At 38.6% G+C, this 25,494-nt stretch overlaps 1 protein-coding gene across 2 annotated transcripts; it reads left to right on the forward strand.

Moving 5' to 3' along the window:
* Positions 1-186: 186 nt before the first annotated feature.
* TRAPPC11 (trafficking protein particle complex subunit 11) lies at positions 187-23,127 on the forward strand. 2 transcript variants are annotated; one of them, XM_071743264.1, is made up of 29 exons: positions 187-631; positions 1,514-1,683; positions 2,096-2,166; positions 2,991-3,105; positions 5,103-5,202; positions 5,774-5,847; positions 6,077-6,173; positions 7,038-7,171; positions 7,512-7,659; positions 8,534-8,627; positions 10,022-10,101; positions 10,199-10,277; positions 10,368-10,422; positions 10,925-11,070; positions 12,162-12,223; positions 12,321-12,453; positions 13,203-13,333; positions 13,844-13,999; positions 14,184-14,371; positions 15,040-15,188; positions 16,598-16,719; positions 17,228-17,347; positions 17,708-17,773; positions 17,852-18,029; positions 18,839-18,947; positions 19,327-19,418; positions 20,190-20,323; positions 20,710-20,877; positions 22,222-22,458. In XM_071743264.1, the coding sequence occupies exons 1-29, from the start codon at positions 428-430 to the stop codon at positions 22,264-22,266; spliced, it is 3,420 nt and encodes a 1,139-aa protein (XP_071599365.1). In that variant the 5' UTR covers positions 187-427; the 3' UTR covers positions 22,267-22,458. The 2 variants fall into 2 exon arrangements, with proteins under 2 accessions (XP_071599365.1, XP_071599364.1); XM_071743263.1 differs by having other exon boundaries at positions 293-631; positions 17,873-18,029; positions 22,222-23,127.
* Positions 23,128-25,494: the final 2,367 nt, after the last annotated feature.

The following is a 25,494-nucleotide window of genomic DNA, read 5'->3' on the forward strand; positions in this document are numbered from 1 at the left end:
AGCACCGCCTCCCCGCCTTCCCTTGCTTACTGGCTCCCCCGCCACTGCCGCCTCTGCCGGGCGCTCTCTGACTGGCCCGGCGGTGGAGCGGGGACGCCGATTGGTCTCTCCTGCTGTCCTTCCGATGCCGGGCGCTCCCTTCCTGAGGCCGCGACCTCCCTTCCCTCCGCTCTCTCCCTGCCCGCCTCTCTTCCCCTGGCCTGAGGCCGATCCCGGCTGCCGCTTCCCTGCGCCGAGCTCCGTCCCGCGGCGGTCAGCGGTGTCCCGGTTGGAGGACAGGCCCGGCGCCGTGTCAGCGCCCGGCGGGGCAGCAGGCAACTCCTGCTGCCGGGGCGGGCCGGGGAGGAGCGGGCGGCCTGGGCCGCGAAGGCGCCGGCGCTGAGAACCGCTCTCCTGCCGCTTCTCAGGCCGCCTGTCCGGGCACAGAATGACCCCGACGCAATGGGACTTCCCCGTGGAGCTGTGCTGCCGGCCCATGGCGTTTGTCACCCTCACCGGCTTGGACGTGGTGTACAACGCCGTGCACCGGGCCGTGTGGGACGCCTTCTGCGCCAACCGCAGGGCCGACCGCGTCCCCATCTCCTTCAAAGTGCTCCCCGGCGACCACGAGTACCCCAAGTGCAGGACGAAGGTAGCGAGCCCTGTGTGCCCCGCCTGCTCCCCGGCCCGGCGGGCCCCGCAGCCACCTCACGGAGCTCAGTCCCACGCAGCAAGAGCCGGCGGCGGGCCCGGGAGGATGCGGGAGGGAGCGGGTGGCTCCCGGAGGGGAAGGGCCGTAGCGAGGGGCTGGGCGGAGGAGCCGGGTTTGCGGGCAGCTGTGGAGCGCTCCTTGGGCTCCGCAGGCTCAGCCTGACTTCTGTGCTGTGCCCTCCCCCGCTGCTGGGACAGACGTGTCGGGGCTCGAAGCCTGTGGAAAGGGGTCAGGGCTAAGGGGAAGCCGAGGGCCTTGTGTCGGAGTGCGGTGCGTGCACTGGTGATCAGGGTGTCCTAGCATGTAGGGCAGAAGCAGAGAAAGCCAACGTGACTTGCTCTTTATTTACTCAGCATCAAGGCATGCTTTGAGCCCAAAAGTTTAATTCTGGAGAAACTAGGTGTTTGAAACCAGTGTATTCTGAAAAAGATGTAAAGCCGCTAACGAAGTAAAATTCAACAGAAAGAGTATCTATTCTCTAATTCCTGCTGCTTTGCAATGGTAGTTAAGAACTGTCAACTGGCATTACTTTTGGAAAACTACATAATTCTGTGGTACTGTAAAGGAAGAAGAATCCTTGAGAGGCCCTCAGGTGCCTACTTTTAAAATTTTGCTGTTCTTTGTTGCTGATATCTCGGACATTGGACCCCAATGCTAGGGAATGAGGTGTGTATCTTACCCAATAAGAAACAAAGGCTTGAGAGAAAGAATATTAAAGATGACCAGAAGTGACAGGAATGTAGACACGATTCCCCTTATTCTGCTATACTGAGGCTGGTAAATTTATTTGGTAGCTTGATTTAATAACATTAATGTTTTCAGAGGACATCCTATGAATGGTATATTCCAAAAGGAATCCTGAAGACTGGTTGGATGAACAAACACCTGAATTTGGTTCCAGCGCTTGTTGTAGTGTTCTATGAACTAGACTGGGATGAGCCACAATGGAAAGAGAAGCAGTCTGAATGTGCTACTAGAGTTGAAATTGTCAGGTAGAGATTTTTTTCACTTTGCTCATAATGGACTGCAAGCTAATTGTAAACATGATTTGCAGAATCCTTTTTGTATTTTAAGTTATATTGATATAAAATTTTTTTCCTCAACCCAAATTAAGGGGAAGTTGAACTTTACTTTTTGAAGTACCACTGACAGTAAAGAAAACATTTTTCTTAAATGGTTTAATTTTAAAAGTCATTTAAGTAAAAACAGCCCCTGAAATCTTGCTTGCTAAACTCAGTACAATTGAAAGAACACCATATAAGAAATAAAATTAAACACAGCAACATGGCTGTGTTTGATTGTGTTCTTTCAGTGTTCCCATCTAGACTGAAATACCATGTTCTTATTATACACAAATAAGAGGTCAAACCTTGACACTGTGCCCCATTGTTGTTGTTTTTGTAGGCAAAGTTTGCAGGGAAGAAATACAAAAGTCGCTGTGGTTTTGATTCAGAAAAAAACACCATTGCCTCCAGGTAATAGAAAACTCTGGGCATAATTGTGGTGATCTCATTTTTCAGAAGTTCTGATGGACTAAGCTGAGTGTCTTGTTTGTTGCATTATCTGCAGTTCTTAATGTAATGTGATGTGATCTGCATACACAACATGCATTGTCATTGCCTGGAAGGTGTACAGGTGGAAAGAGCTCTCAGGATAGTTAACCCTAAACATTTGATGCTTTTAGTCTTAACTTCTACCTCTTAAGTCCAAGTCCATCCTTTGATACACAGTATCAAAAAATTGATGTAATATACCATATGCCTCCTTTCAAATCTTGCTTGAGATCAAGAGAACCTGTAAAAGCAATGTGAACTTATAGGAAGAATGGTGGGTGCCTACATAAGCCTTTTAGTTAAACTCAATTTTAATAAATAAAATTTTGGAGTCAGTCAAGTGGAGCTGTGATGTTTTAACCTTATGATTTTGTGGAGCTGCTGCTGTAGCTGCATACTTCCTAGTGTCTGGCAAACCATTTCTAAAAAAATTTTTTTTCCTCTACCTGGTGTATATATATTTGTCTTTTCCGGGTGCTATTGTGGTTTTCAAGACACAGGTTATTTGTTTATTTATTTACCTGTGAGAGATGAAAAATTTTCATACTTCTACCTTGTGGTTAGCTAAGCTATTCCTATAAATTTTCTGCACAAAGCATGTGGTACTTTGAAAGGAGCAAGACAAAATGTGGTCTCAATTTTATGTGTATTGTATTTTTCCCACCTTGCACGGGTCAGGCTTTTAGAGCTGGTTCAATATCACAGCACTGCCCACTGCTTACTTGTGCTTTCCTTGACTTCCCTAGGGGAAGATGTTATTGCATCAGAGAGAGCAGCAGCTTTATGCAATGCTTGTGACCTTTCTGGAAAATCCCTCTTTGTACTTCCACACACTGATCATCTTGTTGGTTATATTATAAGGTACGTGGCTGTAAAACACTGTTTTCCTCCATTTGCTAAGGGGAGAAGTTGGGATAACTGCTGTGTGTCATGCTGATTGTAGACTAGTCTACATTCACTAGCAGTGTTGACTAGAATTCTTCAGGTTATTCTGCAGCCTCCTTTCTCTGTGAGGTATCACAGATGTTACTTTTGAAGAAACATTATTAGAAATTCCAAGATGTTCCCTTCCTCAAGCTGCATGGAGGCAAAGTGGGCTTTTCTGCTAGGAGCAGTGGCTTTGCTCCTACTAGTTCAAAATTATTTTCCCCATAAATATTTTGCTATGTGTAACTTTGTGCTAGCAGATTTTTGGCTTTTTCATCTCTTTTTCCTGGCTACAAAGGTATCTCTCCATTTATGTTAAGAGGCATTTATTTGGTTGCAAATATTATGTCTTTGCCATTTTCTGCATTTCTAGTGCTTTCTGGTTTAATATTTACAGGGAAGACAGCTTCAAATAAATTCTGAAGGCATTTCAAAAACAGAGCAGGGAAAGGAAGACAGTCTTGTGTAGAACTGCCTCAAACTAAGGCAAATTTTTGTTTATTAAAATGAGTTTTTATTTTTCCAGATATGCTTAGGCAAAGGAAGGGTTATGGTCTGAGACTAATTCTTTCTTCTCTCACCCTTGTATTAAACTACAAACAGCAAAGGTTTCATCATGGATCATTGCTATTGTATCCATGCTGCTCCTAAACAGCTGCTAGGATTGATCAAGATAAAATAACTATTACTTTTAGTTTTTCATATTTTGGTCAGTGCTAGACAGAGAATGTTTACAGCATGTTAACCAGCTTAAGCCTTTGCAAACTGCATATGGTTGCATTTTGGGATGAGATCTGCAGCAGTCTCCAAGGTTCATGAAGAAAAGGCTGTATCATTAAATATTAATAGCTCTTCATGCACATTTAAAAACAAAACAAAACTATGGTTGAGCATATAATCATGTCAGAATTCCTAATCTTTTCATTTTGACATTTTGAATTGAGATTTCGTAATAGTAAAGGAGAATAATATTTTTTAACCTTTTGGGCAGTCTTGTCTTACGCAGCTCCAATACATTGCTAAAATAAGAGGTAGACTTGTTCATAGTTGACAATTGCTCTCCCTTTGCCTGTCCTGTTGTTTTCATTGCCATCCTCTCCACTGCATGGCAAGCAGAACTCAAGCTGTGATCTGCCTTAGTCAAAGTCTGCAGTGATCCTTTCTTGTCCAAATCACAGAAGGAATACTTTATCCTTTTTCCTGCATGCATCAGTGCTATTGAATATATTCCTCTCCTTGATTTTACTCCTCATAATTTGATCATACAACAATATGATCATATACGTACTTGGATCCTCCTCAGCCTCATACTGTGTTCAGTGTTCTGGGACTCTTTGTCCTGCTCCTGTCCTCTTTGTGACTTCACATTGGGCTATTTATCCTGCAAACACAAGTTTGACTGTTACCTCTGCAACCCAGGTAGCTGTTGATGTTTGGACAGAATGATGAAATCTAGTCTGTGCCCTTATAATTTTATTTAATGCTGGGGTTTTTTGTTTTGTTTTCCCACTCCTTGCCCCACAGTCCAGCAAACAAGATCCTGACCTGTTCAGACGTATCACAGAAGTGTCTGCAAAATCTGCTTGCTTTGACTGAGGTGTCTTTGTGCTTTTTCTGGCCTTGCAAAATCCTAACAGCTTATCCTAAGACTTTCTCATTTTAAATACCGGAGTCTGTTATATGGGAAAAGAATTCAAAAGTCTTTTGAACCTATTTCTTCTATTTTGTGTTACCCCAGTGTAAGGCTTTGTGTGGAGAGTTGTCTCCAAGCTCTTACCATCTGTGGTAGCTTAAAGACGAGTTTAGTAATACCTCAAGCTTCTTTTGCCAACCTTAAAATAAGCATGGTTAAAAGTAACTTACTCTGAAGTTTTTCATATTCTTTGTGTGTGGGAAAAATTTTGTGAAACTTAAAAGAAACTTTGTTGCAGGTTGGAAAATGCTTTCTATGAACATGCACAAACTTACTATTATACAGAAATACGAAGAGTTAAATCTCATAAGGAGTTCTTGAACAAAACCACTCATCAGGTAGTGTTACCCTATTTTTAAAATACTGTGCTAGTTATAGTACATGTTAAAACATTAAAATGAGGGTTGTTTGTTGTATGATTAAAAAAAAATTACATTTCTATGTGGGTTAACATCTTTGAATGTAGCATCTTAAGTTGTGGGAATTACATCCCTTAGAAGCTCAAAACTCAAACTTGCCCTTGATTTGGCTTTTAGCTTTGCTTTTCAAAGTGTTAAATATCTGTTCAAACACACTACATTATTCTGCAGTTGTCAGCTTCCCTCTCTTGGAAGCTGGGAGCCAAGTGGTGACCTCCAGTTGAACAATCAGCACTGTTGGTGTAGAGATTTTTGGGATGTTACAAAGCCTCCCCCCCGATACAGGATGAAAGGCTTGGAATAGATGAAATCTGTTGAAAGATCACTGCTGTGTCATGATGGCAGAGAGAACTGTCAGGGAACAGTTGCATAGTCTGTTTTTCAAGTGCTGTATTGTGTAAACCTCTGCAGTTATCACCCATGTCTGCTTTGTGGGTAACAGCTATGTTCAGATGTTTGTGATTGACATGCACTCATCTGTGTTTTGCAGCTTTTATTTGTTAGACATCAGTTCAAAATAGCATTCTTCAGTGAGCTGAAACAGGATACACAGAATGCTCTCAAGTAAGACTTGTGTAATCTTCTCCCACCTTCTCTGTCTGAAATCACTTCTAAGCCATATACTATGGTAAATATTTTCCTTAATGCAGAATTATATAAATGTGTATGTGAGGGGTGAGTTCTTTGCTGGGAAGAACACTGATTGCAAGGCTGTTTTCTGCTGTTGGCAGTCCTGTTATTAAATGTTATTATCTTCTATGATTTAACTCCTAAATTAAGTATTCCTGTTTAGAAATTACAGAACTGCCTATAATCTTGTGCATGAATTGAGAGCTCATGAAACAAACATGCTGGAAATCAAGACCATGGCAGGATTTATAAACTACAAGGTAACAAGTATACTTCTAATCTTTGGCAACCTCTACCTTAAAAAAAAAGTTTATGCATCTTTAATGTGCAAGAGTTTAAAAGTTCCATTTTATATTGCTTTTGAGGAGATTGATTAGAAAAAGCTATCAGTGAGATACCGATACATTGATTTCTGCATTCTGTGGAAAAGAAAACTTAGCAGAAGTCTGGGGGTATATTGAAGGATTTGATTTCATTTGAGATGCAGTCATCTGAAAGACCAGACTCTCTCACTCTGTACAGGGTGATTGAAAACAAGACTTGCTTGTTCCTTGAATATTTTCATCTTTTTGCAAAGCTTAAAGCAGTAATAGTTCAGTTACTGCTTGTGAGAAGGAGGAAAGTAACTCTTTAAGAATCAGACCCTGCTTTTGTGGTATTTTGGGGACTTTTACCTAAAAAACCCCAACACTCTCCCACCATTTACAATAATCTTGGAGTTGGAGTCAATCAGATTCCATCTGCAGACTGCAGGCATCAAAGCTAATGATCTTCCTAGTGGGTCTGCAGTTCCCTCTTGAATTTGACTGCAAGTTACATGTTCTTCATTGGTGATTTTGGGGAGAAGGGAAAGAAAAGTAACATCAGATGAAATAAAGGACCACTTGGTTTCAGGTGTACTACATCATGATTTACATCTCCTTTTCTCCTGTTTTCTGTGTTACTTGAGCTCTACGGAAATACGTAAATGCTGTTTGTTGGGGTTTTGTTGTTTGTGGGTTTTGTGTTTTTTGGGTTTGTTTTTTGGTTTGTTTTGAGTTTTGGTTTTTTTGGGTTTTTTTGTTTGTTAAGCTTATCTTTAGCACCCTAACAGTTACTTTTCCTGTTATTTTTGTTTCTTGTAGATCTGTCGCCTATGTTTTCAGCACAATACTCCACTGGATGCAATTGCTCAGTTCAGGAAACATATTGATTTGTGCAAGAAAAAAATTGGAAGTGCAGAACTGGCTTTTGAGCATGCTGCCTGGATGTCTAAACAGTATGTTTTTGCTCAGTGATGTTTCTGGTTTCTATGTGGGCTGATGAAGTTCACTGGTTTACTTGTCTATGCAAGATACAAATTCTGAGCTTTTTATTTAAGAAACAGACACAATAGATTCTAAAAAACTGTGTGCTGTCATTCTGTTTTGCATTGATTGTTGACCACTTTTCTCTGGGAATGAACAAGGTGTGACACAAATGCAGTCATAAAACTTAGATGCGGAACTTCAGAGAAAAAACATCTGTTTTAAGACTAACCTAAACATTTCATTTAAATGTACCTGTCAGTTCAAATTTCTGTTCTGTACATAATATTGGTTGTGAAATTTTTTTAATAGGTTTCAGGCTTTTGGTGACTTGTTTGATGAAGCAATTAAGCTGGGATTGACTGCAATTCAGACTCAGAATCCAGGTTTCTATTACCAGCAGGCAGCCTACTATGCACAGGAACGGAAACAACTAGCAAGTATGCTTTGTAACCATGATGTAAGTTGGGAGGGGGATACAATGCTTTGCAAGTAAGGAGGTAGTAAATAAGCTAATTTATGTGTATCAGATAGTAGTGAATTAATCTGTAATATATGTAAATGAAATTCAAGGAAAGGAGATGTGTTTTTGTGATGCTTACTAGCATTCCAATATATAACAATTTTTTGTAAAGATTACTCTGGAACAAATGCATTAGTGTTTATTTTACTATAAATATTTCTGACATGGTTTTAAAATATCAAAAAGAAGTATACTGTTTGCATCTCTGGGTACTGGAAAACTTACTATTTTGTTTTTCCGGTGTGTTTCTCTATACATACACTGTATACATACATTTCTCTATACATACACTGTGACTTACAGAAAGCAGAGAAAAAAGCAATAGTGTTTAGAGGGTGTGGTGGATTGTTACTGTGAGGGTGGGTTTTTTTTGCCACTTGCCTGGCAGAAAAAGTTGCATGGGAAATCAGTCTCTGCAGCTGATGAATGATACGTCATATCATGTGATGTATGATGTACATATGATTATATGTAGCTACTCTTAAGCTGACATGCCCTTATTCTTAAAAAATGTCTTTGGTCCTATTTGTTGTTCTTGGATTATCTTGTTAGGAACCAGTTTCTAAAACGATTACCCAGTTATTCTTTGCTTTAAAACATATAACCTTTCCAGCCACCTTTATAAAAATAGTACTTCAGGAAACCCAAACATTTAAATAGTTCTCAGTCTCACAACCTACTTATTCACTTTAATTTGTCTCAAATACTGGCAAATTCTTTTATGTACATGGTATTGGAGCATTAGATCACTTATAGTGCTTTGAAATTAAATGTGAGCCCTTTTGTATCACTATATTTGCTCAATTCACAGCCCTCTGTGATGTACCCCAATCCGGATCCCCTGGAAACACAAACTGGAGTGCTTGACTTCTATGGGCAAAGACCATGGCGACAGGGAATATTAAGTATGTTTCTGTGGAGTTCAGACAAACTTCTATAGCTGCTGATCCTACCAGCTGATTTAGTGGGCATAAATATGTAATTCCTTTTTCATTGAGCCAGATGTACAGCTGGGGCTTCACTCTTGTGTTAGTTGGTGTTAAGACTGGAAAAGGCATCAACTGAAAGTGCAGGAAGTGTGTTTGGTCTCTGCAACAGATAAAAAAAGAAACCTCAGGTTTATGCAGGTTCAGGACTTCAGCAGGCCATGCTGAGGCTCTTCTGCTCCTTTGTTTCTGTTGCTGCCTAAGCTACCTGTGATCAGTGTGCTGCAAAAATGCCTGATTGCAGGGAAGTATTTTATTCCTGGGAAGAGAAGTTGGAGAATGAGAGACAGCAAAAGTAACAATGGCCCTGAATACAACTGTTATGAATTCATCCTGCCATACATGCTGTATTGTGTCAGTTGCACACAGGAACTCATTACTTTTTTTTCTTTTTTTTTCCTGGAAAAGCTTTTTTGAATTTCAAAATGGATTTAGAGGATACAATGACTGGATTTTAAAATAGGAATTTGTGGTTTTCCTATTAAGGAGGATGTTTTCTCAGAAACTGAGACTGTACAACTTTGAGCTGTGTATCACTACACATGTAATTCTGAAGTCTTCATACTCAAATGTGGTTTTACTTCCGTTTCTCCCTCCCCATTTGGTCTCCTTTTCTTTACTTTGCATATCCTTTGAGCTTTGCCACCTTACTCATACCCTCTTTTAAAGACTGTTTCATTTACTGTAAATGCAGTACTGCATAACCTCTTTAAGTGTTTGGGTTGTTGGGGGTTTTTTTGGTCTCTTAAAGCCCTGTAGAGTCCTTCTTATATTGGCATTCTCTACTGCTAGAGAAGCATAAGTTTAAATCCTTTCTTGAGATTGGACAGGAAAAGGGCTACAAATTTGTCTTAGCATATGTGCTTTATATCTTAATAGCTGCAAAATGTTTTGGGTATCTTTAAGAAAACTTCTTTAAACAAAAGGCAAGATACTGGCTTCAGAAGTTCCCTTCTAGAATACAGAGGATGGATGAGTTCTTAGTGACATTAACAGTAACATATTAATTAAGGAGAACAGGGGACCCAAGGAAGTTGTGTCTGACCCTTCCCTGGCTTTGAGCAGCCTGGTCTGGTGGGAAGTGTCCCTGCCCCATGCAGGGGGGCTGATGATATAAATTTAAAGTTCCTTCCTACCTAAACCATTCTATGATTCTATGATTCTATGATTAGCATTCTTTTGCCTAGGAGACAGATAAGTGTTTGAACCTGCCTGAGTTGGAGCTTGCATTGCATATAGTTCACTGCATATAGAGTTCTCTTCTGGGTCTGAGCAAAATTCCAGTTTCATGGATTTTTCATTGTCTTACGCAGGCTTTGATCTTTCGGATCCTGAAAAGGAGAAGATGGGGATTCTGTCCCTACAGTTGAAAGAGAAAAATGTCCTTCACTCGGTAAGTTTTATTGTACAAAACAAATATTTTTATTTTTTTTTAAGATTATCCTGATGTTTGCATGTATAATGATAACAGTATTGGTTTTATCTATTAGGAGCTCATAATCACTTTGTTGAGTAATGCTGTTGCACAGTTCAAGAAATACAAATGTCCCAGAATGAAAAGTCATTTGAGTGAGTATAGATGCATCAGAGGCATTTTTTTTAATTAATTTTGAAAACTCTTGGTATTGATCTGATAGGTTTTTAATTTTTTTTTATCAGTGGTTCAAATGGGAGAAGAATATTACTACGCTAAAGATTATACCAAAGCTTTGAAGTAAGTGCTGTCTATGATTGCATTTTTTTCTCATGCTGTTCTTCTCACTAAGACCCAATGTCTTATTGCTATGGAATTATGTTGGAAGCTCATCTAAGATGCTCCTAATACCTGGATTTGAATGAAGCACAAGCTTCAGAGTCTACATACTCCACTTACATCAAAAAAAGTAAAACAGATATGATGATTCAGTTACTAGAGTAGAAAAATTTCCTGCTGTAAGCTGTTGTGGGATTTGCCTCATTGCCAAGCATATTTCAATCAGCACTTGCTGATTGAGTGCTGTCTTTTTTTCCCTTTCTCAGAAGTGATTTCTGAAACTTGCCTGCTACTCCAATGAGCAGTAAATCAGTAAAATCATTGCCATATATAAACAGTAGCTTTGACCTTAATCTAGCATTTGTGTTAGTGAATAGGAATTTTGAATTAATGGTGATAGCAAATAAATACGAGCTTCAAAAAATACTGGGGAGTGTAAACTTTTTTTCTCTCAATTTTACAGGCTCTTGGATTATGTTATGTGTGAATATCGCAGTGAAGGGTGGTGGACTCTTCTCACTTCCATATTGACAACAGCTCTCAAATGCTCATATCTGATGGCCCAGCTGAAAGACTACATAACATACTCTTTAGAGCTGCTGGGTAGAGGTATTCTTTTAAAAAATATACTCAGTGTAAAAATGAAAGTATGTGTATTTGGAAGTCTGACATGTTATTGTCAGACACAGTGTTTGCAGCACTTCAAATCATTTGAGTACAAAAACACTGCTGAATTTTTACTTCCTTCTCCCATATGCTGGCAGATGAATTTTCTTGCTTTTCTAGTATAAAATTTGTGGTATTCAGATAGACTGGGTCAGGATACCTGATGCACAAAGTCTCATTTGAGAGTGTTCAAGTAATGTAACAAACTTCTTGAGCTTTGGGATGGGAGAAGAACTGTAATATAGATAAGGAGTAAAACCATTTTTCCTAGTGTGTTTTTTCAGGACTTCAAAATCCCAAATACGCCTCTCAGATTTTCTATCTATCTATCTATCTATCTATCTATCTATCTATCTATCTATCCATCTATTGGAATTCTGCTGATGGCTGAACAGTAATAATGCAAGCACTCTGTGTAATGTCTGTTACTTGACATTGCAGAAGTAGCCCTTTTGTGCCCCAAATTGCTAATACCATTATAAGAGTAGGTGCTGTAAAAATGGATTTGCACCTTCTATTAACTAGCCAAGCTACTCTGCTTTGTATTAAAGAATAGCCAGTGAGATAACCCACTTTTCTTCATCTTTAAGAGAAGAGTGCTTATTTAAGTCAGTTATTTTCTCTTCCTGCCACTTCTGTATTTGTTTCTACCATTATCTGAGCTTGCCTTTTGCAAGTGTCAGACTTTTCTGGTTTCCACTGTTTCCTCTGTTTTTAAATGTGAATGACAAGAAGGTATATGTATTGCTCTCTTGAGGTTTTCCTTCAATAAATTGTGAAACATTTGACTAACCAAAAAAACGTTAGTTTCAGTGGAAGTAAGAGTAAACCTCTAAAATGGGGGAAGTTCTGAAAGCTGAATGAATCCTTTGTTGCTGTAAGATGGATATTAGATTTATTTTTTTTTCTCCAAAATGTTTTTCAAAGATGCAATCTGAAGGACAGATTTATTTTTAAGTTGTTTGGTTTTTTCTTTGAAAAAAAGAAGGCTTGCTTCTGTCTTGGTCACCTTCACTTTTTATTCTGTTTGCTAGCATCAACTCTTAAAGAAGATCAGAAATCTCGAATAGAAAAAAATCTGATTAAAGTTCTAATGGTAAGTGACAAAACTCCTATTACCCCTCTAAATTATCTTGAGAGTGGTCAGTATTTGGTAAACTTCCTGTTTTTTGTAATCTCCTCTCTGATTACAGAATGAAAGCCCTGATCCTGAACCTGATTGCGACACTGCTGCTGTGAAAGCATCACAAAAACTGTGGGCTGACCGTGTTTCCTTGGCTGGCAGTAATGTTTTTACAATAGAAGTCCAAGATTTTATACCATTTGGTAAGCAAGAGAGTAAATTTGCACCATTTTATAAATTTTTAGGTAGTTACTCCTTGGAAATAATTAATTAGGAAAAAATATACAGTGAGTATTAAAGCCAGCAACACTGAAACTCTTGTTTCAGCACTGCTCTGTTCTTCATCGAAATTGGTAAGGTAAGAAATCATGAGAGCAGCCACTGATCTCTTCTCCTCCATGCATGGATTACTAAAGAAGAATCCTTTGGGGGAGGTGGGGGACCATCTGAACTTCCAGTTGGGGATACCCACACCTTTAAGCATGGTATATGTAGTAAACCCTAGCTTTTTTTAAATTCTCCCACTCTGGTGTGCTTTGAAGTAGGAGTCTGAAGGAAGAGGGCAGAATGTGTGCAAAGTAATACTCCCCATAAAAAGGAGACATGAGTGAGCATTAACTACAAAAGAAATGTATCCAAGTATAGAGGATTTTTTTTTTTTTCCTTCTGTGTGTCTGCCTTTCCAAAGGTTTTGGCTAAATGCTGAGAAGTTGCTCTCTGTTACAGTAGAGCCAACAGTAACAGTTTGGCTACAGTAAGTAGCCATATTTGTCCCACTCTATATAAATATAAACCGAAGTTTTAAGGGTATACACAGAGCCACACTTATCACAATTATTTCAAAAGTGTGCTCCTGGAATTCAGTGTTACGAGTTTGATATGTTTAACATCACCTTGTTTGGGATTTTTGTTTGTTCATTTTGGTTTTTGTTTTGTTTGTTTTTTATTCTAGTGCAATGCAAAGCAAAATTTCTTGCTCCCAGTTTCCATGTTGATGTTCCTGTGCAATTTGATGTATACTTGAGAGCTGATTGTCCTCACCCTATCAGGTTTTCTAAGCTCTGCGTCAGTTTCAATAATCAGGTAACTATGTTCTCTCTATCTCTGATCTAGTTATAGAAGCTTATTATAAGACTAGAATGATATCTGCTAGTCATTCTGAACAAAAATCAAAGTTTTTTTTCCAGAAATTGTATTAATTCTTAAGTTAGGAAGGTGTTTCTTCTCTTTGAATTATCTATCACTTTTGACAAGTATGTTGATACTGTGATAAAAGTCTCAAACGCAGTTTGATTAGTTTGTCTATCATATCTTTTGTTTTCTATGAAGCTCTTGAAAGTTTCAGAAGGATCATTTTAACGCCTTATTTCTCCTGATCTTCTTGCATGAAGATGCATTAATTAATGTAATGGAAATCTTGTGTCAAAGACTTATGCTGTAATTACTTCCAAAATCTCACTACAGTACTGTGAAAAGTAGCAAGAACTCATAGTTTGATGCAGTAACATAGAACCTTAACACTTGCTGTACTACTGTTACACTCTAAAGCTGTCTTCACTCTGGATTTACCAGCTTCCTCCTCATCCATTGCAGGATTACAACCAGTACTGTGTGGTAGAAGAAGCCTATCAAAAAAGTGATATTCTTGAACAGTCATCACAAGGAACGATGTGCTTAGTCCCTGGCAAAACAAGAAAGTTCACTTTCAAATTTGTTGCAAAAACTGAAGATGTAGGAAAGAAGATTGAGGTTTGTCAACATGCTTACAGATACTTTTCCCATCACTGATGAAATGAACTTGTGGCTTGCTGAAGTTTCTTCAGATTGCTGGAACACAGGCACAATAAAGATGCGGTATATTGGGAATCTATATTCCTGGAGTAGGTGACCTGAAGACGAAGTTATCGTATGTGTTTAAATTTGTGTCTCTCAGATAACCTCTGTGGATTTGATCCTGGGAAGTGAATCTGGCCGATGTGTGATTCTGAACTGGCATGGAGGAGGTGGAGATGCTGCTTCATCTCAAGAAGCATTGCAGGCAGCACGTTCCTTCAGGCGAAGGCCTAAGCTTCCAGATAATGAGGTGCACTGGGACAGTTTAGCTATTCAGGCAAGCACTATGTGAGTAAAAACTTGTAGATGTACATAATATATCATTGTGAGTTTCCTGCAAAGCCCTGATTACTCTGCCTAAAAGAATAATAAAAACTTTGGGGGACTTTGCTAATATGAGCTTTTTAGTATGTCTTTGCATAACTGGGGATAAGATAGATATTATCTTAAACCTTTAGCACTTTTGAGGCTCTAGATAGAAATACAGAAAAAAATCTTACACTAATATCTGGGCATATCAAGTATGCTCTTCACCTAACTTTGCTAGGCAGACTTTTTGCAGATTTTTGTGCAAAATAGGTGGTGTTACTCTTTTACAAAAGCCACCACACAAGCGAAGAATCCCTAAGAAACTGTATTGGAAAATAATCAGTAATAAATAGGCTAACACTAATTCAGATATATGCAAAGGAATTAAATTGGATTGCTGTGGATGGGGGTGCTTTTATCTTTCCTGGTAGAACATCTGAGTTATTAATGCTTATTACTGGGGTTCCAAACAATTTTTGTAGAATTGTTCCCATCATGTTGCTTTTTGGGAATCTCTTATCTCCTAGTTGAGTAGGCCACCAGTTGTCAGAACTCTCTTAAACAATAGGCTGTTTATCACCTTTTAAACTAGGCTTAGAAGCTTGATATTTAAGAAGCATACACTAACTGTGTCTTTTCTTTTAAAGGATTATTTCTAGAGTGCCAAACATTTCTGTTCAACTTCGTCATGAACCTCCTGCCCTGACTAATGAAATGTATTGTTTGATTGTGACAGTCCAGTCACATGAGGAGACAGTGGCCAAAGATGTTAAGCTTACAGCAGGGTTAAAGCCAGGTATTTGAGGTTATTTTCTTTTAATTCAGCAGTCTCCTAAATGACTCCTTGTTCCAGTGCAAAGTAGTATATTAAATGACCCTCCTGCAGTAATTAAGAGCCAAATCAAAGTGAAGGTTGGGAATGATGAGATACAAGTGCTAAGAACAAGAGCTAATAGACTTACTCAGTTATGGTTATCTTAACCACTGCTTGTCAGTTGTGTTTATGAGAGTATTTTCAAAAGATAAGTCTTTTGATTTTGAACAAAAAGACAAACTTTTCTATTCCTTCCTAACTTTTTATTTAATTTGCCAATGACTGAATTTTTCTTTTCCCCAGGAAACATCTTTTTCTTGCTGAGATGAAAACTTTAGACTGTGCTAGATAAATGTGTTCTAAGTATAGTCTTTGTGGGTTTTCTCTTGCACCCGCCCCTGCTTTTTTTTCCCCATCCTGGACAATGTGGTTTGTTTTTTTTAAACCACTTGAAATGTGAGGAATGGTGGAGAACTGAATACAGTACTCTTTCAAATTAAAAGGAAAAAAATGCAAATATTCTATATTTAAGTCCTGGCTAGCTGTATATAGTTATTGCTGGCAGTTTTCAATATATGAAGTCCAAATATTGTTTTCGGTACTCTAAATAAGAGCAATTATACTAAAAGGCAAAAATATTTTTAAGCCCTTAGCATATTCAATGCAATATGTGCTGAGCACTCTGCAATAAAACCACATTCCTTATGTAGTTGTATTGTTTATTAAAGTCAGTGGAGTGTTCTTTAAAGTTATTTAATTGGACATTTGGGCTTGCCTTCTAAAGCACTGTTTAATAGTCAGCCTTGATTTTTAGGTCTTTTTTTTCCCCCTTGATCTTGACTTTTTGCACATGACATGCAAGGTCAGTGTGGTCTTGTCGATTACATTAAAAGAACAATTGGAATTTGACATTTCATTTATAGGGAAGGTGATATATTTTCCACAGTTGCAACTCTTTGGCAAGATGTGGCTTGTTTTGCTTGGAAAGTTATTCCTCTGGACTGCAGTAATGCTGTTACACTAGTCAGTCCCTGAGTGAAGAATGGTGTCATTTAACATCTACACATTTGTTTTTTACATATTTTCAACACTTACCTGAAACAACAACTTTAGAAAGATGTAAAATCGTTAAGCTATGCTCTCAAAACAGAAGAGCCATAGAACAGTGAAACTTCCTTTTTTCTTCATATAGAGCACTGTGCAATCACATGTTATATTTTGCATTTGGTAGAGAACATCTAGGTATGACCTGATTTTGAAAACTTCCCTCAACCAAATGGACAGTGTTAATTCCTTATGTGTTTTTGAGATTATCTTCTTATTTTTAGTTATTGCTTTCATGCTTCAGGGATGTAAACCGGTGTGGATCTACAGACTGTTTTTCATCCTAGGACAAGATGCCAACTTGACTCAGAAAACTCAGGTGACTCTTCATGCAACAGATGCATGTGATGACTCCTTTCCTGCACTGCTTCCTGATATCCCTGTAGGAGACTTGCAACCAGGGGAAAAGGTGAAGGCTTAAGACCTTCTTTTGGGTTAGATGTGGGAATAAGGTATATTCTGGGCTTGATTATACAGCTGGGAGGTAAGAAAATAAGGAGGCTAATCTCAACTGTTCATTAAATGCACTGCCTAGTGGACAGTTAGATTATAGTCAGCAAGTGTGATTCAGCATGGTAGAGAATCAAATATGCAGCTGTTGCACCAAGCAGAAGTTGTGACAAGTAAATTAGAAGCTAGGTATAACATTATATTACACAGTAGTGCTTCTTTACTTGTACTGTTAAGTAACAGGTGAGCATCAGTAACAAAGCAATTGAAGCTGTGCTACCCTGATTAAATCATTCACCATATGATTAAGAACACAAAGAATCTCCTACAATTCATGATCAAAATAACACCCATTCTGCAGTTGCTCTCTTGAGCCAAGACAGATGATAGGTCTAGAGCTGTCCAATACTTGTTAATTAATGTAATTTAGATATGGCTTCACTCATACTGTCTCCTTTATTTTGCAGATGGAAAAACCAATATACATTCGTTGTGGAACAGTCGGTGCACGAATGTTTCTGGTTTATGTTTCCTACTTAATCAACACTGTTGTTGAGGGGAAAGAAATCCTCTGCAAGTGTCACCGGGTAGGATGTAAAGATACACCAATTGTTGCAGATATCCATGGAGCACAGAAATTATTCTCAATCTAAAGGCTGCAATTCCAAGTCTCCTAGAAGTCTTTCTAGTAGATAGAAAAAAACACAAAATCAGCAGCATGGTAGCCCAGTTTGGGGTGGGTGGTTTCATAAGTATAATAAAAAAATAAGTTTTCTATATTTATTACTAAATATCTTAAAAATACATTCTGCCCTGGGGAGGACTTGTTTAATTTTATGATTAAAAATTAACATTAAATTGGTAACCTTTTACAATCAATAGCCATGTCTGAAATGTAATATAACTTTGTTCCCCTCTCTTTCCCATCTCTTTTGTTTCCTGTACAGGATGAAACTGTAACCATAGAAACAGTATTTCCTTTTGATGTTGCTGTCAAATTTGTCTCCACAAAGGTATGTGTTTGAAAAGTTGTTGATATTTTGGAATTGTTCCACTTTCAATAGCTGCACCCTTTCAATAGCTGGAAATAGCCAGATCTTTTGTCTTGCCAGTTGGAGCACTTGGACAGAGTATTTGCAGATATCCCATTTTTACTGATGACAGACATCCTGAGTGCCTCTCCTTGGCCTCTCACTATTGTAACCAGCCAGCTACAGCTGTCACCTTCCATGACCCCAGTAGATCAACTGGAATCCTATGTGGAGAATGGTAAGTTTTCTTAGATTATGCTCTCTATCAGGAAGATAATTTTTGCATAAGTTGGGCACAAGAAAAGAGGACATTTTAAACAGCACTTGCTTATCAAACTGTACAAGAAAGCTGCTTACTACTATAGTTACTTACCAGATCATAACTCATAACCTAGCCTTATGCTTCAAAATATAGTTTTTCTCCACTATTTCAAGTAAATAAATAGACTAAAATAACAGTAACCAAAATTCTAAATATAATTTAAAAAAAAAAAAGCGAAGCCATAGGTTTTTCTTGTGTTCTCTCTCTTCGCCCACCTCTCATCTTATTTGGGTGTGAGAAAAGAAATGTTTGTGTTTGCTTTTGCTTCAGAATATGAGAGTCATCTTATGCTGATGTCTTGGAATTTGCTTTGGGAGAACTGAAGAATTTGAAATGGCATTATTTTGCCTTCTTTCTGTGCATGAGCTCTAAATTTGGAATGGTTTGTTCTCTGTGTGTACATGAAAGATCTCATGATGCTGTTCAGAAAGCAAACTCATCTATTTGTATGTGTCACCCTTTTACATGTTGGGATGAAAATCTTTATTGAATTGGTTTAGTGGAAGATGTGCTTGCTCATGACAGGATTTGGAACTAGATGATCCTCAAGGTCCATTCCAACACAAACCATTCCATGGTTCTGTCTGATTATTTACTATGTAGGTGTAGTTTGTAAAGTCCTTCAAAGTCCTTTCTGGCTGAGTTCTTGTGGTTGGGTTGGGTTGGGTTTTTTTGACTTGATGGCTTTTGCAGGAAATTTTTTTTAAACAAAATCTTGCTGATAGTTGTCTTACAGACAGGTGAGAGTGCCAGTGAGTGCTTTTGCCTTCGATGTCCACCAGTTACTAATGCTAGTGGAGTGGCAACTGGATGTTATGTCATTTCCTGGAAGAGGTAAGTATCCATTGGCCTGTGTGGGGAGAGGAAGTGAGTTGGGGTTGTTTTAGGGATGGTGATGTGATTGGGCTTTTTTGATTTTGGACCTTCCTACAACAATTGTTGGTGTATGTCTGTTTGCTAGGTTGCTTTTATTTAGTTCTACAGCTGTTCAGTGTTCTTACTTGCCTTTTGCTTTTTATCTCCATGCTATGGCACTCCTTTCACTCACTTCAGACAATCCAATCTGAGGATGTGGTAGTTTTTTTATTTTCTACCACTGAAATTACTATAATTTTGGTTTGGTCACATGGAACTGATGTTCTGTTGGTGTACTCACTTGATACTTTATATTGTGTAACTTTCAACATTGTCTGTATTTGACTTTCTCCTGCAGAAGTTCACCTGTGGAAAGTGTACCTGTTGTCAGTACAGTCATCACTCTACCACATGTGATTGTAGAGAGCATTCCCCTCCATGTTAATGCAGGTAATATTAATCTGGCAACACCTGTGTCCCAATTACAGTTTAAATCCAGAGTTTGTATTTACTGCAGGAAAAGGTGGAAAACTGATACTTGATACTACGGAGCTAGTGAAAGAAACTGTATCATCACTTAGACTGCCTCAGGCCTTGGCAGTTCAAGGGAAAACCTGGAAGGTAGTTCCATGAATTGAGTTCTAAAAGTTTCCAGCCTGTGTTAAGAGGCAGAGCAGATGCCAGAGATACCTCTGCTGATGCTGCCTTCCTGGTAGTTTTCTCTAGATGCCTATGGCAAGCATTGTTCCATCCACCCACATCCTGGTTGCATCCCAGGAAAGAAATAGCCTGGAGAACTGGAGCTGCTTGCGGGCAGGTGAACTGTTTCTCTTGTACTTCACCTCCCCAAGAGCAGGGGAGTAAAAAGCTCACTGAACACACAGAATTGTTGTCTGTCCCTCAATCTAATTTCATTTGTGTTGAGATTCTTCCATCATCCTTCCCTGTTATATTTTGAAGGAGCTTCCTGACAGCACCTGATAATGATTTGGTAAGCTGAAAGTAGCCAGCAGCAGCCAAAGTGAATTCCTAGTTAGTGTTCCTCAAGTGCTAGCAGTTGGAAGTTTTGTAACTAGATGTTGAAGAAGTGTTACTGAAAAAGTGTAGTGAAGTTATATTCTGTTCTGGTTTGGGTTTTTTTCTGATAAATTAATACTTAGTTTTATCTGTGGAACTTCAGAATGTATTTTGTGTTTGAGATTAATTACTTTCATTCCAAAGATCTACCATCATTTGGCCGAGTCCGAGAATCCTTGCCTGTCAGATACCACCTACAAAATAAAACCAACTTAGTCCAGGATGTGGAGGTGTCTGTGGAACCCAGTGATGCCTTCATGTTCTCTGGCCTTAAGCAGGTACAAAATTGTTACAGTTACTGATACTGCAGGCTTCTCTGGTAGTGAAGAATACACTGATTGTCCATGCACTGATGTGCAGAGGGCAAACTCACTGGTTTGTTTGGTATGGCAAATTCTGTCTGGAAGAATGCATGAATGGAGATTCCTTTTAAAGCAGGGCTAAATGGAAGCCTGCCTGTGACCCATCTGTCATATGGCTTATGGGTAAGTGGTGCTTCAGTACAGAAGTAATAGTTTAGCTAAGTAAGGAAACAGTTGCATTCTTTCCAACTTCAGAAAGTAAACAGCGGATAATAGAAAGCAAACACAGTGCTTTTGGTCACCGAACTTACCTGTCTTTGTTTTTTTGCTTTTGTTGGTTTTTTTTGTTTGTTTTTTTTAAGATCCGATTAAGAATCCTTCCTGGCTCACAGCAGGAGATGCTGTATAACTTCTATCCCCTGATGGCTGGGTATCAGCAGCTACCATCTCTTCATGTTAACTTGCTGAGGTTCCCAAGCTTCACCAATCAGCTGCTCAGACGATTCATTCCAACACACATTTTTGTAAAGGTAAGATGGTGAGGAGCCCCTTGCTTTTGAAAAGTCTTGGGTTGTGCATTGGTGTCAGCAACCAAAATCCTTAGGAAATCTCAGTATTCTGCTTAAGGAAATCTGTTGTAAGTGTAACAAGTGCTTGGTTACAGTTAGATGAACTACCTGAATGTGCTTGGGTTACCCCTGTTATTCCATGTCTTACGCTGTAAAATTAATTTTATTTGTATTTTGAGTACAATAGAGCGAGCTAAATGTAATGAAATATATTAATACCATAATTTGTAGCACTCCTTAAAAAACAAAAATAAATGTTTGAGCAACCCAGATGACTCGGTTTGGCAGCACTGTAGCATCCCACAGCTCCCTAAATAACTTCTAAAAAGACATCCTCTCAGTGAATCACTCAGTCTAGATATTTTTTTTTCTTAAGTGGTATGACTGAAGACAATTCAATCATGTAATGAAAAAAATAGGTAACAGGTTTCTTTTGACTTTTTAAAGTATGATTTAAATGGAGTTGCCCAAAACAATGCTTTCTCATTCTACTGCTGCTGTCTCCAGAATATTGTAGTCAGAGTTTAGTCTGATTCTTAGCAAGCAGGGAGCCTGAAGAGTTTGTTTATATGAATTGATACAGATTTGTTCAGACATCTGTAATACTGTTTCCAGGAAACAGGTCTGGTGTTCTTTCAATTTTGTTTTAGCCAAAAGGGTTAGGCAGAAGTTACTTTTCATGCACACTGTCAATCAGTGGCTCTTCTAGACTGACTGTCAAGATGTCCTTCTAAGTCAGCACAAAATGCTTTTATCCTCCAAAGTGTGATGTTCTCAGTGCTCATGTGGAATCTCTTAGGCTTGAGAAATTTCTTTGCTTTTGCTTTGGAAGTATCAGGGCCTCAAAATATTTCACTTTAAGAATGCCTTTTCTTCCATCAGATTTCCTCTGATCCTTCCCATCTCTAGAGATTATGTTTAAAATTCCTCCTAAAAACTGTCAGTCTCATTCCTGGTTTTATGCATTTTGATAACTATTGGCTTTTTATACTGTGGTAATACTCACAAGTCTGATCAGCCAGGCCTTGTGCTAAGCTCTCCAAATGTGTGTGGAGGTGCTCTTGCCATGTAACAGCACAGTTAAGGAGATGAGGCCTCTACTCACTGGGCCAAACTGGAATATCAATTGGTTGTCTGTCCTCTGTGCTGCTACTGGAAACCATTAGACTTAAGGATAGGCTTAATGTTGCATTTGTGTACTAGAGCTACAATGATCAGCACAATGTCTTGCAAGGTGAGTTTTCTAACAGCCTTTTATTTTTAAAAACAGCCTTTTTTAATTTTAAATTCTCTATTTTCTTAAAGCCTCAGGGTCGTCAAGCAGATGACAACTCGATTGCAGCTGCGTAACTTTGAGAGCTGTACCTCTGCACTTACAGAACGTGGGATATTGCACACAATATATAAAGCTTACTTTGGAAACATGGCTTTGATCAAACTATAAGAATTAAATTTTTTTTAATTGCAGCCTTAGCAGAACGAATGTTTTTAAAAAGCCCAGTCTTTTGTAAACTTACTTTGAGGAATAAAAGTGGGCAAAATTCTGTGCGTTATTTAACAGGAATATTCTTTTGAAGTTAACTTTGAATGTCAAGCTCTTAAAAGTATTATTAAGGCATATTAAGTGTCTTGAATATTTAAGTGAAGAAATGGTAATTCATTTGACCAAACCCAAAAGACATTTTCATAACTAACAGTAAGTTGAAGTGTGAAGTTTAGACTTACTGAAGTTTACAAACTAGAAAATTATCCTTTACGGAAGTTTGCCACTTGTGTTGAGGGGGGAGCAGGGTGTGTGGTAGCACAGTAAACTACAAATGGTTGCATAGTACTGTTGGAATGGAGTTGCTTATATTTCTTTAAAACCATAAATCTAAAATTCACTATTTCTGCTGGGTAAGCCTTACATCTGAATTTGAATTCAGCAGCAGTGAGGCCTGAAGCTGATACGGTTTTGGACTGTTTTTACACACACAGATTCCAGATTAAAGGTATGTCCTGGTAGTCTCCTGCTCTGTAAATTTAAACAAATAGACATCCTACTGTTGTACAGTGCTGGATGAACTGGTGTTTAAAATACAGTAAATCATGTATATAAAATACATTGTGAAAATTTCATTTGTTTAACTTTCTAAATAATTACATTTTGATTGCTTGGGAAATACCTTATTTATTGTCAAAGTAAAGTTCTAATAAACAGCTTGTAACAGAGTGCTTCTGAAACTGTCTTTAATTGCATTGTTTTCACAGCTGTTGTTTCCCAACTCTGGTCTGTCTTGTGGGCCGTGGTCATTCATTTATGACACTGAAGTCCAAAATAACATCTGTAATACTTGGAGGAAAGCATTAGTAAACATTCCTTACCAGTGAGAGGACTGTAGGCTAATTGGCAGTCCTGAAAAAATGTGTGTGTGCATATACAGCTTTTCCATGGACTGCAGATGTAGTTAAGAGTTTTTTCAGTGTGTAGAGGAGGAAACGATGACAGACAAACCATGCTGTGTAGAACAAATGAAACCTTCCTTATGCTTTGCTTAGATACCATGAACTAAATATGGCAGTCATGGAATAAGGTATCTTCTCTCTTTATTTAAGAGTGGAAAATGTATTTAATTTACTTTTTTTCCTCTTAAGTAGCCACTGGGATTACAGCAGTTCTGGCACCTCTGATACAGTTTCTTAAAAGACATGTTGATGCAAGTGGTGTGTTACATGTTTGGTGTAGAAATGGGGTGCCTTTCCTCCCCCCTTCCCTTCCCCCGAAACAGTCTTCATAGAAAAACAGTGATTTGAGTCCCTTTGAGAAAGGGAAGGGTATAAAATGTTTCTGCGGTTACAATATTAAAGTCTTAAATGAATTGTGTAAATAGGTTTCTACATAAACTGGTGAGTAGTAAAGTAGGAACTGCAGAAATGCAAACCTAATCTCAGACCATGGGAAAAACAGATTACCCGCTGCTTTGCCATAGTTGTAATTTTTTTCATTCCCAAATATAACTTTCAGTTTGTTTGTGTGACCTTGCTGTAGCTGCAAACTCTACAGACAACTAAGACAAAAATCTTTGTAAAGTGCACTTTGTACCCTATGTAAATGGCTGATGTGAATGAAAACATAGAGCAAGCAGGAACCACCTTGTTAAAAATGCTTGAGCAGTGATTAATGATGACTGTCTTCCTGACTCATAAGACTAATGCTGAGAGGAATGTTTGTGATTCACAACCTAAATCCCTTTGGAAGTCTTTAGTATATTAAAAAAGCACATATATTTCAGTGTAAGTACAGGTTTTTATCGTTTACTGTATTTTGATGAGCACCTTTCAAACTTTAATGTATACTGCTTAAATGTAGCCTATTTTAATTGGAACTAATTAAGCATCAAAGAAAAGAAACTGCTTTTAGACTAGTTTAAAAATAGCTTTTAGGGAAAAAAGCATGGGATTAACATGTTCAGACTGCTACTGAGCTGAAGAGTTATTTCACGAGCAATATTGTGTTCTTCCCTTGTATGCTACCAAGAGCATGGGAAGAGAAGAACATGTCCCATCACCTCAGATTTCCTGGCCTACCATGAAGTCTGAAGTAAAGGAAGGTATTCTAGTCCTCCTTCATTGCTTCTGACCACTGAAGTCCAGTTTCAAGAAGTTTGAGAAAAGTGAAGGATTGAAAGAAAAATTTTAATTCTTGATCCCTCTTTAGGGTCTTGAACAATGTCTTCTCAGATTGTGGTTTTGAAGGTTCCACCAGCTTCCTTTTCACATGTCCTAATGCACAAGATGTTTCTCTTTGATTTCTCTGCCTTAACTTGTGAGATTGGAAGTCTCTAGGCAGGAATGCATCAGCTAGGACTCTTCTTCAGGTTTGAGGTTGCTGTGTGTAGAGTCAGAAAAATTAAAAAAAACATCTTGAAAGCACCTAATTCTTTAAACCGTCCTTTTCTGAGAAACAAAGCTCCTGCTCCCTCATATCTTTTCAGTGAAGGAATTGGGCTAAAGGAGAACAATGGTGAACATGGGTACCTTACCCCAGCCTGACTTCCCTGTCCTCTTCCAGGGTTGCTTTTGGCAAGATACTGACAGGGCTATGAGTAGTAATGCCTGTTCTGTTCCAAGGACTGGGCCTTTTACCTCACTAGCTGAAGGAGAGGAGGGAGACCTGTGCAGGACTTACGACCAAGCGTGTTCAGATTTCTTAAATTCAGGATGACTGTGCAGATTGCTTGGCATCTCAGCTTTTAGGGTATCAGGTACCTGCTCTATGGGGTACTGAAGCAGCTTTGGCTGGCCTAGCCATTGGTTTGTCTGCTTGTCCCATGGCCTCACCACACTGGGTTCTAAAGTAGCTCATAACACTTCTTACTAGGAACGTGGTAACTGTACTAGAGTGCTGATGAGAATGACTTGCATAGACAATAAAAAGTGGGATATATCCCAATTATCCGTTGGGCTTAATGAAAATTTGGAGAATAAGTTTATATGACATGTAAAATTTAGTCCTCAGAGCTCTCAACAGGGAGGGTACTGGGTACTGTAGTCTGATAAAACTAGATAAGAGATGAAATAGTTTCAGCTGCTTTGAGG

The sequence above is a fragment of the Heliangelus exortis genome, chromosome 4 (assembly GCF_036169615.1).
Source record: "Heliangelus exortis chromosome 4, bHelExo1.hap1, whole genome shotgun sequence".
NCBI classification, from domain to species: domain Eukaryota; kingdom Metazoa; phylum Chordata; class Aves; order Apodiformes; family Trochilidae; genus Heliangelus; species Heliangelus exortis.

Bases quoted from the DNA above. Each gene is read 5' to 3' on its own strand.
- TRAPPC11 (XM_071743264.1), top strand. From the start codon at position 428: ATGACCCCGACGCAATGGGACTTCCCCGTGGAGCTGTGCTGCCGGCCC. The intron at 2,167-2,990 runs GTAATAGAAAAC...TGACTTCCCTAG, and splicing joins AAAAACACCATTGCCTCCAG to GGGAAGATGTTATTGCATCA. The intron at 12,454-13,202 runs GTAAGCAAGAGA...TTTTTATTCTAG, and splicing joins CCAAGATTTTATACCATTTG to TGCAATGCAAAGCAAAATTT.